Genomic DNA, 16,204 nt, shown 5'->3' with positions numbered 1-16,204 from the left:
ATAGCTTGGAACCAAAAAAAAAAAAAAAGCTAACATAAGTTTGAAATAATAACTGATCATTAGATTACATTCCTCTCTTGTACAGGACCATATTTTTATGGTTATTCATGAGCAGAGTCCTTATTAGCTTCAGTGGAAGTATTTGTGATGGACAGTATTCAGATCATGGACCTTGGTAGCTGATTCTTTGTGTTGAGGCACTCATATATTTGTGACTTGATGTAAGACCAGCTTCAGCACAAAGTTCCCCAAAGAGCAGTCAGGATGTAGCTGCAGAACAGGGTCCCCTAGAGAAAAGTCAGGTCCCAGTTAGGGTCGTGAGTCCTTGCTCAGTCCTGGGTGATGGTCAGCATGATAATAGGTTGCTTCTGATTGTTCAGATTTATTTAATTTTGTTTTTGTATAAGTGTGTGGTAGGTAGAAGTAAAATCTTTTAGTGGGCCAACATGTATAGTTGGTAGAAACAATGAAACCTCAGTGCTGACACAGTTAACATCAAAGTGAACTGCAAAGTTAAAAACTATTGCTCAGGGTTTGAGTAGATATGCATCAGTTTGCTTATCTCTGAAAGAGAAGATGGCTGTTTCTCAAGGCAAGTGGAGCAGATTCCTGTAGCAGAATGATATGTGCAGGGGAGGGAGGAAGAAGAAAAAATGCTAAGCTGTTTCTGTCCTAAAAGAAAAAGCAAGACGGCTTATATCTTCTAGATATGGAGAGTTAGAGAAAAGTGGAAGGGAGATTATAACATGCCCTAAAACCAATATCTCTAGTAGATCTCATGCGTCAACTTCTCAGCATGGTAACTGAGTTTCATGATTAAACAGATTTAGTACAGATGTGATGATGCTCATGATCCCCACCTCAGGGTGAATTTGTGTGCCCAAAAGCTCATCTGACTTTTCAAACTCTACCAGTTGATTGTGTAAAAGATATGACTTCTACCTGCTAACTTCCATCTCTTTCACCTCAGTACTTAAGCCACCGCATCTCCAGCAAAACGTGCCAGAGAATGAGTACTAACTTTTCTTCTGGGTTCCTAGAAGTAAAACTATACTCTAAGCACTATAACACTGTGAGTATTTTATAAGATTTATAAGATTGAAGATCCTCCAAGTGCAAAGTACAGTATAAATGCACAGTCCTCATGTTACAGCGTTGTGCTGTTAACAGGATAATTCTTCAGAGGCGGCTTGGAGAGCAATCCCACAGCAAGCTTTGGCAGCTGGGGCTATGTTTTGGGCCACACCGTTCAGCATTCCAGCACGTGTTTGAACATCTCCTGCTGAGCTAAACCAGCCCCAGCAGTGCTCTTATTTTGTTCTGATTAAAAACTTGCATCTGCAAGGTGCTAATGCTGCTGAAGAGACCTTAGACGTTGGTTGGTCCCCACCTGTGTAGCATTTCAGGTCTTCACAGGGTGTCTGTCAACCCCTTGGTGAAGTAGACAAGGACTATTCTTATTTGGGAAACATCCAAATACCAAGGCTATTTTTTCAGGATTACCAGAACTATGTCATCAACACAGAGTTAGTGGTGGTAGGAGACAGTTTGTGTGCTATTGGAACCAGCCGTTTCTTACTGAAACCACCGTCATTTTAGAATATGATTCCTAAACTCAATATATATAATATATATAGTCTGTATTTGAGCTGCATGCCTGATGAAAAGTTTCATATAGCAAAAATGCACTTGTGAGTCCTTCTGGAGACTGATGGGAAAGATCTTCTGGGAGACCTGGCAAGGGTAGCATACCCCAGGACCTTGTTCTGCCCATGTTTCCAGAATAAAATTTGACAAGTGGGAAATGTGATCTGTGCTTACACAGCTTGGTAACAAGCTTGTTCATAAAGCAAAATGCTTCATTAGCTTGGGAGGAAAAATGTGCCTTGCAAATGTAAGTAATCTTCTCTCTGCAGCTCTGTCATTTTGATCAGTTAGTGAACAGATCGTTTGGCTTGTAGTTGTCCACACATGAAGTGCCTGGCTAAAAAATTTAGTTTTCTTCCACAGATCTGTACTATGACAGGCAGTGCTCCCAGCTGGTACATGCTGAGGGCACGTGCCTACACCGAGGAGGTGTCCTTGGATGTAACAGAGTGCTCGTGACATTTTGGAGTGACTCTGACTAGCAGCTGGCATTCCCATCAGGAAAATTTGCTAGGGCCCATGTGCACCAAAAGGCTGAGCAGTGTGCAAGGAGTGCACACAGATCTTCATGCACTTGTGCACCTAAGACAGAGAGCTGTACAGGCAATGCTGCTAGAGCCTTCTCAAGCTGCTGGCTCACAGAAGTGACCTGCAGGCAGTCATGGATATTCTGTTACATCAGATGGGTCATGCAGGCCTTTGGTAAAGCTGTAGAAACCACCTCATATGATGGTTCCATGACTGAGAAATACAGAAAATGCACTGTATGAAGGGTGCGAAGGCAGCTGGGCTCCATGTCTATTCATGAGTATATATTGTATGGGATCCATCAGGGACTGTGATGGGCCTGGCTGTATTCCCTATGTGAGTAGTGACCACAAAGCTTAAAGTAGATGCTGCCTCAGCAAACTTAGAGCTGCCTGGACCCAGTGGGAAATCCAGGCCAACTTGCCTTGCTATCAGTGAGAGGTGATCAGGAGTTCTCTTGAGAGGAAGATCTGAAGATCTTCCATTTCTCCTCTCCATCATACCTCACCTTCTCCATCTGCAGGACAGGGGCCCAACAGAGGGTATCAGGTGCCACTTGGGAGCCCTGTTCTGTTCATGGCACCTGTTCTTTTATTTACTTTAGGTGGTGGTTATGTGGTGGTGGTGGTCAGCCAAGTACCATTCCCAGTTGGAGGTGGGCTACCCTGAGTGGGAACCCTGCTCTTGCCTGCCCACACTTCTCCTGGTTCCAGTACTATTGAATAACTCAATATAGAGTAGGTCAGCTCCAACTGACTGGAATTGGTGGCTCTCTTGTCTCATGAAGTGAAAGTTTAGTCCCTCATTTGCCCTCCAAGAGTAAGTATTGTCTCTTATATCTCTCACTTCTTGAGTGAGAGCTACCAGCAGGAAGGAGGGGAGCAGTTTGGAAGAGACTGGTCGCTCCCAGAGAGCACTAATTCAACGTGCCACTGACACGAAAGTAGAAATTGCGGCATGTCCTTTGAAGAACAGGGTTACAGTTTAAAACAATCTGGGCAAAATGAAAGGAATGTCTCCAATTCATGGGATGCATAAACGGAAACAGCAGGCTGGGGTATGTAAGCAGAGTTTCATCTTCTAAGAAACACAAAGCAGTGCTGCCATTCTGCTGCCTTAGTTGGAAAAGAGCAAGGCTTGGGTACCGCCCTCTGAGGAAGATGTGGACTAGTTGGAGAAAGTCCAGAGAAGCTCACTAGATCAGAGGATTAGAAAATATGAGTTATGAAGAAACAGTGAAAGAATCAGTTTGTTTAGTCTAGAGCAGAGAAGACGGAGGGAAGACATGATAATAGTCCTCAAATATGTGAAAGGATGCTTCAAAGACAGAGGGAACAAACTAGTTTCCATGTCTTCTGGGAGATAGCGGGGCACCGGAATAGGTTGTCAGAGAAGTCTCCATCTTTTGCAGATCTTTAAGGATTGATAAGGCAAATACCTGTCAAAATTATTTTGACAAAGCTGGGGGGAGGGAGGGGAAATAGATGATCATTGTGTCCCCCAGACCCTCTGGTTCTGCTATTGGAAGTCCCCAGACCAGAAGGCTCTGTCCCTGACAGATGTCTCATTTCTTCAATTTCTTAACATTTGCTATTGCTAATAGACATCAGGCTTCTACACTGGGGCTAAAAAAATTGATTTCTGAAAACATCACATACAAGATAGGAGGCAATCTTTGCTTCTTGGCTTCGCCTGCGGCAGGTAGTGTTATTTTCCCCAGCACACAGCCAAACATTAGTTCACGGATGTGCCTACACTTCCAAAAGATCTTGTGCCTTGGTGAGTTAAAAAAAATCAAGAAAATACTCTTGAAATAATTATGTTTGCCAGAGAATTGAATGTGTCTATCTGTTCAGGAAACTGCACAATATCAATGAAGTTTCTCAGTCAAGTGCTGTTCAGCTTAAGCTATTCGTGCAGCCTGTGCTAATTTAGTGAGAGTCCAGGTATCTGTTTTACTGTTAATCTACATTAATCAAGACGAATGGCTATGTACGTTGTCGGGTGGCAGGAAAATCTCCAGTGCAAACAGAAATCAGACAGGTTGGAGTGGCTCTGGAGGCTGCTGCATGGTTGAGGCTAAAAGTAGTCTCAGCCTGTTGATGTTAAATCTTTAGATGTAAAGGGAAAAAAAAAAAAAAGTACAATGTTTTCATCAAGGGCTGTAATGGTGACAGAAAGCAGCCACGCACCAACAAAAGGTCGTACCTCTTTGTAGCTGCCAGATCTACAAGCCTTATCTACGCTTGCTTTTATTGCCCCAGATTTTCCACCACTGCTGCCAGCAGAGACAGCGGTGGGAAGTCGGAGGCCTCATGTGAATGAATTCAGCATCTCTAGGAGCAATCACACCGTGGACCAGACTTATCTGTTGAGGAGACAAAGAATGGGTATTCAAGGAGAGCAAAAGATGTCTTAAAACCTGCCTTCTCTGCCTGTTTCAGGATTGCTGGCGATACGGCACTCAACAAGAACATCCACGAGTCTGTCAGTGCTCAGATCCGGAAGAACTTTGCAAAAAGCAAATGGAGAGTAAGTGACCCATCCTCAGAGAAGATGCTTGGACACAATTCTGCTACTGTGGCATCTGCACAGCCCTTACAGCATGTCAATGCTTTAAATAGAAAATTGCTTTATCCAAAATTTTGGATATAATAGTTGGTCCCATCTTAGATTACATGGCTTTGCTGCTTATAGAGTGTCCTACATCATGTACATGAATGTAATGAGGACAAGAGATGGGGCCAGGACTAAGGAACCAGTGGTTGGAGAGCAGGGGACACAAAGCAATGGGGGCACCTGTGCATTGGTTCACGGAAGGATATGTCCAACATGAGAAGGGATTTTGGGCTACCACATCCCATCTGATGGGATAGGGAAAAGTTGGGATGATGATGGACTCCTCTACTTCTGCCAATCTAGAGTAACCAGGGGAATGGCGGAAGTTACACTTTCACCTCCACGTTTTAATTTTTCTTTCATTTTTTCCCCCCAGCAAGCGTTTAATGCCACGGCAGTCGTGCGACACATGCGGCGGTTACACCTCGGCAGCAGCCTGGACAGCACGAGCGCCAGCGTCTCGGGTACCCTCGGTCTCACCGCGCCGCTGTCTGATACAACCACCCGGAAAGATTGTGAGTAGGGGGGAGAAAATCTTTGGGAAATGCTTTTTCTCTCTGCCCTCAGGCTGCAGTCCTCGCTGCCAGCAGGTGTTTGAAATGAGGACCGAAAAGGGACTGAGGCTTTCGTGTTTAGCTGGCAAAAACAAAACAAAACAAAACAAAACAAACAAACAAACAAACAAAAATAATAATTCCATTGGAAATATTTATGCACTGAAAAACTGAATTTTCATCTCAGTGCATTTTTGGGAGATCCTCCTCTTGTGGGGCACAGATTGGGAAAAAGACCCAGACAAACCCAGGAAAGAGTTATGTATGTGGCTGAAATCTGGCAGAGTTTAATCAAAATGTTTATGTTTAAATTTCCAGTTCTGTGATAAAACTTTTTTCCCATAAAAATTGGCTTGCTTAAATTTTCCTTGCTCCTGCCAGTCCATCCCAGCCTGGGCCAAAAGAAGCTCCTGTACAGGAGGGTCACTTGTCTGAGCAGAGCTGAGGCTCTGCACAGCACCACAGGGTCTGGCCCCCTGATTTGCTTGTTCCCTGCTGCCACTGAGATTTTCAAGCTGCCCGATGGAGTCAGATGCTTGGGGTGAGTGAAGCCTATTTTTAATCTCTGGCTTCTGAGCATTTATTTTATTCCCTTCTGTCCATTGGTAGAGATTTTTATCATGAAATGAAGGGACAGACTTTACAACTTTACAGAAGAGATTATGTCAAGCTGCAGCACCACAAAGCTAGTAGCCTGTGATGTGGCTGAGCCCCTTCCCTTCGCATCCCAGGTCTGATGGTGATTCATGCAAGAAATTCTGACAAAAGCAGCTTCTGTCAGTGCCCAGCTGGTTTGCAATGCCCAGGGAAAAATCCTACAGGTGATGCCAAAAAAGTTTCCCTGTGCTCCTGGTATGCATCTGCCTCCTGCAAAGGAGCAATGCAGCCCTGACCAGCAGCAAAGCACTTTAGCCAGGAGCTGGCAATGCAGTGAGGCTGAAAACCCATTTCAGGGGAGAAATGCACCTTCATCTTGGTTCCTGACTGAGCCGGACCCCAGTTAGGTCTAGAGCATCTGGTGGGTGATTCATCTCCATCCATGCAGTTAATGGATGATCAATACCAGAAGGTGATAATTAATTGCACTGAGTAGTCTGAATAGTAATGGAAAAAATATCTGTGCACAACAAAGGTGGGAAGAGATTACAGTCTATTTAATGGCTACAGCAAGTCCAGAATCCAGCAAGTCCCTGTGCAGGACCCGGCCCTGTTTTTGCAGTGATGGAGAAGTCAACCAGGATATGAAGGTTAAAACTAGGTGTGTTGAGAGGTGATTTTTTTTTTCATGTCAGAAATACGAGGCAGAAAAATATCCATCTCCAAGCATCCCAGGTTAAGTCCAACAGAAGAGCTTGCCAACAAATACTGAAGAGCTTCCCTTTTGCAAAGAAATTAATTAAAGAGAAAAGTTAGGAAATGCTGGAGCCCCCGAGAGCCAGTGAGAAGAGCCAGAAACACATGCAAGGTGTGACATTAAGAGGCAGCTGACATGTCAGGCACAGCCCACTGAATGCCTCCTGTTGGGAAAAAGGAAACCTCAGAGGTCTCTGACCTGCCTCTTTCTTTCTCCATCACCTCTGGAGATAGATTTCTTGCATGGGAAAGATCCCATCCATGCAGCCAGTTACACGAAACATCTGTGCCACCATTACAAAATGCAATCCTGCCTAATGCTATTAATAGTGCATTTAATGAGCTCTCCAAACAGTTTCAAATGCAGTAGTTTCACATCACTGAGAGCAATTAAATACAGCCCCAGCCCAAGAGGAGCTTATATCAGGCTTTATCCTAACTCTGTTCTTGTATTAAGCCAGAGACGATGCATTAGGCTGGGTTATGCTTCCTGTCAGGATGGTCTAAGTGAATCCGTTGGGATTTCTCAAGTGGATTGCCCTGATTTTCAGTCTCCTGTGCCTGGCTTATTCTGTTTAGACATGGTTGGGCTGCCTAGATTGATTACAGAACCCAGATCTCTGTGTTTTTAAGGTAATGCATAAATTGCAGCATGAAGCCAAGGTGTCAGCTCTGAATGCTGCTGGGAAATGGGATATGGCTGGGCGTGGGTACAGGACAATCATCCCTGAGGCTGAAACATCACCTTCAAGCTTGGGAAAGTAGGCAAAAGTCACAGCAAGCATCAAAAAGATCCTGAGTATTCAAGGGACTGTACCAGACTCTAGATTGAAATATATTAATACAGTTTTTAGCCATCCTCTACTCACCAGGCTGGAAAAATGAACCGTATTTCTCATCACACCATGCCTGCGTCTTCTCAGAGCAAGGTCACCACGCTGGGATCCCGCTCAGCAGCACGGGGGCAGGTCACCTGTGGAAAGCTATGGCAAGGACAGATTTGAGTGCTCAGCATGAATATTTTCGAAGGGAACTGCTGAGGTTGTGCTCGAATAGCCAAATCTGGAATCTGTCATTCCAAACCCAGCCTGCTTTGGGATTTTCAGGGGTTATTTGGAGGGCTGTGTTTTTTAGAGCTGTGATGGAGGGTTCGCTGGAAGTGGACACATTCTATAAATATTCCTATTTAGCTAAATCCCCATTTTTTCATTAAGAAAGCCTGTGAAAAGTCTTTGATTAGTTCAAAAGCAGCTGTCTGGGTAAAAATTGGGTCCAGACACTCAATCCACGTCTATCTACATCTCTTAGCTGGAAGTCCTGGAGACATAACAGCAAAGCCCGAGGTGACATAAGGTGTCACTAGAATGATGTCCAGGTCACACAGATTTACCTTCTCTCTAGATTTACAGGAACTCACCAACGAGTTTGACCCACAGCACTTTTTTATCAGCAGCTTTGCAGGATGCCTGGGGAAATGTGCTTAGGTTGTCTGTTCATTTAGCTAGATGGCCGTGATGAGAAGTTTAATCACCTTTGAGGTGCCCACGAGGAAAATTACCTTCAGCAAGCACAATGCTGGAGGGATTTTTGAATCCCACAACTCTTTGTCTTCAACCCCAGAAACGTGGCTTCGGTCTGGCTGGACACATACCAAAGCCAGGAGCACCATCTCCAACATCGGTCCCCTCTGCTCTGGAGCAACACCCACATTCCCCCCTCCAAAAATAACACTTCTAACTCTGTTTCTGGCTTTCCTTTTAGGTATGTCTCCATCCACTCTCTGTAGTTTTGTTTCATCTGCTTCTTCAGGCGTTTCGGCAGTAGGAGGGGACCGGAGACCCAGACCCACCACAGTGACCACAGTGCACACAGGGAGCAAGTGAGAGCCCGGGCGGCCGGGGCTGAAGGACTAGAAGAAAGAAGATTTTTTTATGGCCATATTTTATACTGCAATTCTGAAATGTTTCATTTATCACAAACTGCAATGACTCCAGGGGGAACGGATCTAAGTCTCTGGTGCTGTACATATATATACATATATATAAATATATATATATATATGTGAGTCTAGCAATGTTCTAACTAATGAACACTCATTCTTTTCCCCAGTGATTTACTCTTTTCTCAGTGTAGGTAACAGTATATGTTGTATTATTTTTTTTTTCCATTAACTACAAACATCTCAACTGGATTATTTAAATAGAGATACTTTTCTGAGCATTATATATATATATATTATTTTTTTTTCTTTTAAGAAGTACTTCCAGTAATGTCCCTCCTCCCGGTTTGCTGGGGGATAAGCTGTTTCTGTAGGTAGGGGTTGATGTTAACTTGGCAACCCAGGAGGATTTCAATGGCATGCCATTTCTCACTCCTCAGACTGGACTGCAAGCCTGGCTGGCTTTAGCAGAGCTACTGCTGCTCCGAGTAAGAAACCACTGCTTTCCCTCCCCTCCTCCTCCTTGAAAGCCACGGGGAGAGTTCAGTCACCACCAGCCCCATTACCGCAGTGCTGGCAGCCTGCAGCACCCTTGTTGGAGAGGAGAGGCTGGCACGCGGTGCCATTGAGGAGCAGACCAGGGCTGGGCAAGTGAAACAACAGAGACTCATCCTGCAGCAGTTCCTTCCTTGGCAATCCCTTCCAGCCACCGCATGTGATGGGCAGAGTGAAATGATTTCTGCGTGCCTGGATTTCTGCCCCTGGGAGAGGGCTAATGCTTGCACCCCTCTGTAGAGCTCATAAACAAAAGCTAATTCAACATTTTTTTTCTTTTTTTCTTTTTTTTTTTTTTTTAATTACTTAATAAATGCATTTCCCAGGCTACACATGCTGGTGCATGATTTGGGAACAGCCACCGTGTTGCATGTCCATGCACCCTGAAATAGAGAGGAGAGCAAATCTGCCCTCATTTGCCCAGCAGCCCCAGTTTATTTCTCTTGTACCCCAAACGGGCTCATCCCCACCCAGAGGCACAAGCCTTGTGCTCAATCTCCACGTTCATGTGCTTTATCCTGCACAAAACTTTGTGAAAGGCAGTACAGGTGCAGCTGAACGGATCAGGCAATAGTGACCGTGCTGTGAAAAGCCCTAATTATTTGTCATTGAGACTTCAAACTCCTGCTTCAGCTTCACTCGGTTGGCTTTGACCAGCAGAGTTGGGATTTCATCCATCACAATTGGAGTGCCACTCCTTTGATGGCACTCAATAGAAGTCCAGTTTCCTCGCTCTTAAGCTATTCCCCATTTTCGGAGGGCTGCAGCACATCTGAATGAGCCTCCCTGCTGGGGACAGCCACCCATGCCTGCAGGGATTAGCAAAACCCATCAGATTTGGGCAGACCAAAGGTAAAGGGATGTCCTTGCTGAAAGCCGTGCTCCTGTCCCACGCTCAGACCACTGTCACCATGAGATCATTGTCACCGTGACAAAGGTCGCTGAAAATTGTTATCGTACAATTTACCAATGCCAAGGCTACTTTATTTCACCAGCCTGAGGAATAAAGTTTAGTTTGGGAGACTCCTATCACAAGAGACTGGAGTTATTCTGCACCCACCTGATTTCATACGCTCAGCTCTGCTCCGGATGCATGTATGTACATGGGCAGTCCCCCAGCTTGGAGTCAGTGGAATTCCCACATTTATGCTCATGCCACCAGAAGCAGGATTTGTTTAGGGGATATTTTGGTCTTTGAACAATTGCTGCTAAGGTTGGGGCTCAAGCATTCCCTCTTTGCATTCCCTCTTTTCTGAAACCCGAGGTTTGATTTGAACTCAATGTAGTTGCTGAAGCTACTATGCAAAACATAACATTCAAATGTATCTTGCAGAAAAAAAAAAAAAAGGAAAAAAAAAAAGTAGAAGAAAAAGGAAGTGAATGGATTTCCATCTGCAAACCAAAGAGCAGTGATGGGAGTAAAGGTGGATGTGTTGTCCTGTATTCAGGGGGTTCTTGTACACCAGCTGCCCAATATGCTCAATGTTTTCTGTGTTTTTTATCGGAGGGGTATTTCTTCTTTCCAAACATGCAGTTCGCTTTTTTGTCCTTCCTGTACCTAGTATTCTGCCATAGCTGTGTAATTTATCATTGTTATTTTAGGTTTGTTACCAACCACTGGGATGTTAAGACGAGAAACAAGAGCACGTAGAAGCAAAATTGTTTTTTTTTCTGGTACATTTTTTTTGTGGTGGGAAGCTCTTCTTTTGGATCGGTGAGACACAGCTGGGGACCTGACCAGGTTCTCCATGCACATAGGGTAGAAGTATCTCATCACCGAGTCCCAAAATATCTCTTGGGTAAAACTTAACTCTGACCAAATCTGTTAACTGGGATGGCTTAGCAGCACTTGGGATGAGTGTCTGGGGGCTGGAGCTGTTTGTCCCGGAGCAGCACAGCTTGGCAAGGCAAACACCCCAGCATCACCTGCCAGGGATGCTCCAGTGCCACTGTGAGTCCTTCCCCTGCACCAGTAAATGGTGTGTGCAGGTGGAGAAGGGGCTGATTGCCCAAAAGTCGAAGGTTCAAAACAAACTAGACCTTGCCAAGCTGGAGTAGGTAGAACAATCCTTCTGGGCTCTTTCCCAATGGGCCGTCCTACTAAACAAGCTGTGATTTACTCCCCGCACGAGGACTTCAGCCTGGGCTTACCTGTCTGTTTCCCTTTTCTGCTTTACTTGACTGGCACCGATGTGTTTTCCGTTTGTAACCTGTTTTCCTCAGCTCCTTCCCCTTCTTTTTCTTTGCTTGCAGCTTTGATTGTTGATTTTTACCTCCAGAGTCACAGAGGCCATCTTTGATGCCAACAGCAGAGTGCTCTTGCTGGGAAAATAAAACTAAAAATCCAGAAAACCTCCAGCTGGCCCCTTAGCCCGCAGAAGAAGGGTGAGGACAGGCTGCCCGTGAACTCTGCGAGCTGAAAGTCAGTGTTGCAGTGGCAGGGGCTTACGCTGCTGATTTTGCATGTGACTTCATTCCCAGTGCATCCTCACTGCCTGCTGGATCACCCCTTCTGCAGCACGGAGTGGACATGCCGCACGGGGGGAAGCAGGAGTATGGGGAAACCTGGCAGTGTTGCTTCCCTGAGACTGTGTTACCCTGCTGGTGATGTCTTTTCTGTCCTGGTTGCTCTTGTACAGGTGCCATTAGAGTAGTGGGGTCAGAAAAAAAAATAATAATTGGATTTTACCTACTCCTCGTGTGTCTGTTTTGGTTGTGGCACTGAAATAAAACCAAGAAATGATGGAGGTTCATTCCTGAAATGAATTGAACCACGGAGATGGGTGTCTGCCCTCTGGTCATCATGTTCATGTAGTCTGCAATAGGCATTGGATTGGGTTTTGCTCTGTGCGTGTTCCCTGCATACCTCCATAGCTACCAACAGCATTTTTTCTGTAAGCAGTTCTCCTTCTTTCTGCTCAGCTCCAAGGAGCTCCAGAGCTTGCCCAGAACTATTTCCCAGCCCCAGGAGCCAACACAGCCAGAGGAATGCCCCAACACAGCCAGAGGGGCCCTGAGGCTACCCCTTCCTTAAATACAAGCCTGGTTTTAGCAAAACAAGCCCCAAGGGAAAGCCAGACAATTTAGCCATTGGTGAGCAGGGAGAGTTTTGTCCTTCAGTGTGCATTTGGAGTCAACTAGATAAGCTATAAGGAAAGCTCTGCTAACATTTCCTCCTAGGGTAACAGCTCCAGGTCCGAGCAGTGCTAGCTAGGTGAACTCTGCTTAAAAACACCAGTCCGACTTCACCAGTGAGTTCAGGCAGACAGTAGGCTGTTGCTTTTGGTCTTTGTAAAGAGCTGAGGGATTCATATACCTGAAAAAAAAAGAAGTTTCTAGCCTGAGCCCCGAGGTACAGAAGTATCTTTCCCTCAGCACATGGAAATTGCCATTGAATGGGATTACTTGTGTTCCTGCTCTTACTTGCATGTTGATCTGGTTGAACTGGAGCCTGGATGCATCCCTGAAATTATTCATGGGAAGGGAGTTTTGCCTTCATTGTTGTGCTTCTTTGCACCAGAAACTCGATGCTAAGAACCACACTCATTCAAGCAAAGAGCAGAAACACGCCCGGAGACTGCAGCATCCAATGCAAATAGCATCAAAACAGAGCACAGAGGACACGCTGGCAACGGCTGAGTGCAGGAACCTGCCCACAAGCACTGTGCAAACAGGGTTTCCCCTGGTACATTACTCATCCCCGATTTCTCGCCCAGCAGCAGTTTTATTCCATCCCTTTCATTTCCCCACCTTCCCTGCAGCTGGGTCCTGCCTGTCCACCCCTGCGTGCGTGTGTGTGTGTGCGTGCTCTGGCCCCAGGGATCGCAGGTCCCACTGCTGGGAAATCAGGAGCTGGTTCAGGTTTTTTGGTCCAACGTTGTGCTGTTGGGTCAAAGCTGTGTACATAGTGTTTATAGCCGAGGATAAAGGCTTTTTATCCCAGACTCTGATTTTCAAGACCCCTTCCCCACCTCGAAGCGTGCCACTGCTCTGTCCAGTTGGTTATTTTATTCCTCCTTTTCATAAACAGTAAGGTCAGAAGAGCAGCTCTTACATTTTTCCATGCCCCAGAGCAGAATCATGGCTTGTACACTCGCAAGCGCTGAACTAATGATGACACCAAAATGTCCAATAAATGCATGTTACTGCACTGCATGTATTAAACTGCTGTTCACTGTTTCTGTATTTCCCGAGCCTTTTCTTTATGCACATTCGATCCAGCCTTTTCTTCAAGGGGTTTCTTCTAGATTTTGCTTTTAAATGACTTAATGTATCTGTAACTTGAAATCCATCGTTAAGTTTGAGTAAATGCAAAAGCTGATGTTTTGTGAACAAGATACTGCAAAACCTGATAATGTATTTTGTCTTTCTGTGGAATGCTCCGCAGCATGTGCAGGAAGAGTCACCATCCAGAGCAGCTGAAAACTATGCAGCAGTCACGTACACACATCTAGAAACAGGGAGGCGGGGAGGGTCCCCCTTTGAACATGATGTTAAAAGTTTGGCCTGCCTCTAAAATACCTTCCCTGGGTTGCTGATGCTCAGGGCTGCCAAAAAGCACGTCAGTGTGTCTCTTTAGAGTTGTTTTCTCTTTTTTTTTTTTTTTTGGTTCATTTTTCTTAGTGAAAACTTTGGCTGGTTTGCTCAATTCTTAGTATTTTTCTCTTAGGAGGTATTTCTTTCTTACCCGTTGCAGAATGAACTGCATTTTGTGGACCAAGATGCTGTGATTATTTGCCTGCATGAAATAGGGCAATGAGCTGAACTAATTATACCATCATTCCTGAAACATCAAATACAGAAGCGCCTTCCCCAGCATCACCACCTAAATACTTGCAGCCAGTCCTTCAGCCTCCATGTAGCCGTGCCACCATTTATCTGCAGAAGAGTTTGGCATGGTTCTTCCTCAACATGGGAAACATGGCCTTGCCTCGTCTTCCCTTAATCATTGATCCATTTTCATGTGTGCTGGTCTTTCCGTGGCAGGGCAGGGTACGGGATGGCCACGTGTTGGTTTTAGCACATCTGGCCCAATCCTTTTGTGAGTGTTGGCAGGGCAATGGCCCCAGCTCCTCCATGGTGTGGACGGTGTTTGTCTTCTCAAAGCTCAAAACAAAGACATCTGAAAGGGTTGGGTAGTGGGCTTCTCATAAGGGCATGCCAAGTAGAAGGTCTAGAGAGAAAGTGCTGTGTTGGTAGCATAGGGAGCAGGTATCAGTCCTTGGAAATTATATCAAGGTTTGTTCCATGGTGGCTGAAAGCACCAAGAAGTCCTGAGCTCACCTTCAAGGCTGGTGCTCAGTGAGGATGCCATGTCATCACCAAAGCACTGCCTGGCAGTGCAAAAATCATCATTAATGCTAGTTGTAAATCAGCCCAAGTTCAGGTTGCTGAGGCAGCACATGGCAGGATGTTCCATGAGGAGGTGGACGTGTCCTGTGGTTCCCAGTGGTTGGGAGACCCTAGGAGGTGCTCAGGGCAGCCCTAAGCTTTTCCATCATTCATCTGCATCCTGCAAGTCCAGCCTGGTGTTGAGCATGCTGTGTCTTACCAGGCCATCCTGTAGCATCATCCCCAAAGCAAAGAGCATGGAAGGTCATACATAGCTCACTGAGAGATGTGGTGTGACTCACATTTCTGGTCAACACAATGTCAGCACCCTGTTGCTTATTGGCCTCTAGTTAAGAAACAGCATTTTGGTCAGTTTGGCCTTTTTTTTTTCTTTTTTTTTTTAAGAGAAATATTTGATTTGGGTCAGCAAACAACCAAACAAAGCCCAGTCTGCCCAGAGCAGTGACTCCCCAGTGACCTCAACTGCAAAACATCTCTTGGTCAACTTTTAACGAAAATGCAAGCATGTTTTCTACAAAGGCTTAAATCTTAATCAAGGAATGTCAGTGTGCCTAATATTGCAGGTCTTGTGATTGATACAAGTTCATAACAGCATCCATGTCCAAAAAGAAGGGAGAATGTGTATTTACTCCATGCATGTATTAAGGCATCGCAAAAGTTTTATCTGCATAATGAGTTTGCAATACTGCAAATTGTTAATGGGGCTACGTCGCAAGTGGTTCTCTGCCTTGACAATCATGTATACATATCGAGATTTCTATCATAATGAGAATTTAAAGGGATGACTAATTGTTTTCCTCCAATAAATCCAATTAAATCACTCTGATGTGAAGTGTGTTGTTTTTGAGTGCATGAGTCTCCACCTGTGTGCAAGAAAGGAAGTACATGTAAATAATTTCTATGGTGTCTTTGCTGTTTTATGCAATGACTTCCAAATGAGTGTTTTGATTGTTTTTTTCCTCCCTAATTCACTCCATAAGGAAATGAATTAGAAGGAAATGAATGATTAGTCCACTAGTTGTTTCCTAAAATTTCTATTGGAAGTGGTGCTGTATGGCAACACATGGAGACACAGCTATCTCTTGCGGGTATCCTGGTACTCTCCTGAGTGTCCATGTGGAGTTGGGATAAGCAGATGCAGTTGTTGGTGCACCTTTGAGCTGGTTCTGGTGGTTTACATGGCCTGTGGTGAGAATAATGAAAGGAGATGGGATCTTTGCTAATGTTTGGGTCACTCTGCAGTCAGCAGTAGTCTCCAAAAGTCATTGTGTGCATTTCATTGTTGGCTTCCTTTTCCTCCAGACCATGTTGCTGGTGTGTGTTGACTTGCTATTTTCTTTTTTTTTTTTTTTAAACCTGATTCTTCATTTTCACCATTTTATTTCTGCATTTCTGGCTTTCCCTCATTGGCACACAAGAATTCCTTCCCCTTCGTCCCTCCTTTACAAATAGCTAGCAAAATCATTTTGCCCAGACAAGTATTGGGCGCCCAGCAGGGAGGTGGGCCCATGCTTGGGGTTAAAGCCAGGTGGTTTTAGATATCAGGTTCCATAACAGAGCTGAAATGAACAGCAGTGATAATGGCCAACCCATAGCAATATAAAGAAAAAGTCGTATTACATAAATAGCTTTTATACTGCCAGTAAAGAAACGAGCA

General features: G+C 45.0%; 1 protein-coding gene across 5 annotated transcripts in view; it reads left to right on the top strand.

Moving 5' to 3' along the window:
* The window catches only part of CAMK1D (calcium/calmodulin dependent protein kinase ID), a 218,574-nt gene extending 203,206 nt beyond the window's left edge, over positions 1–15,368 (top strand). For 2 of the 5 annotated variants that reach the window (XM_068670025.1, XM_068670027.1), the window contains exons 9-11: positions 4,620–4,707; positions 5,171–5,309; positions 8,463–15,368. In XM_068670025.1, coding sequence (XP_068526126.1) covers positions 4,620–4,707; positions 5,171–5,309; positions 8,463–8,584 — 349 coding nt within the window. In that variant the 3' untranslated portion in view covers positions 8,585–15,368. The remainder of the gene's footprint in view (positions 1–4,619; positions 4,708–5,170; positions 5,310–8,462) is intronic. The other 3 variants (XM_068670026.1, XM_068670029.1, XM_068670028.1) reach the window with 3 other exon arrangements.
* Positions 15,369–16,204: the final 836 nt, after the last annotated feature.

The sequence above is a fragment of the Anas acuta genome, chromosome 1, assembly GCF_963932015.1.
Source record: "Anas acuta chromosome 1, bAnaAcu1.1, whole genome shotgun sequence".
NCBI classification, from domain to species: Eukaryota; Metazoa; Chordata; class Aves; order Anseriformes; family Anatidae; genus Anas; species Anas acuta.
Note: the sequence above shows the minus strand (reverse complement) of the source record. Positions and strands in the feature narration are given on the sequence as shown.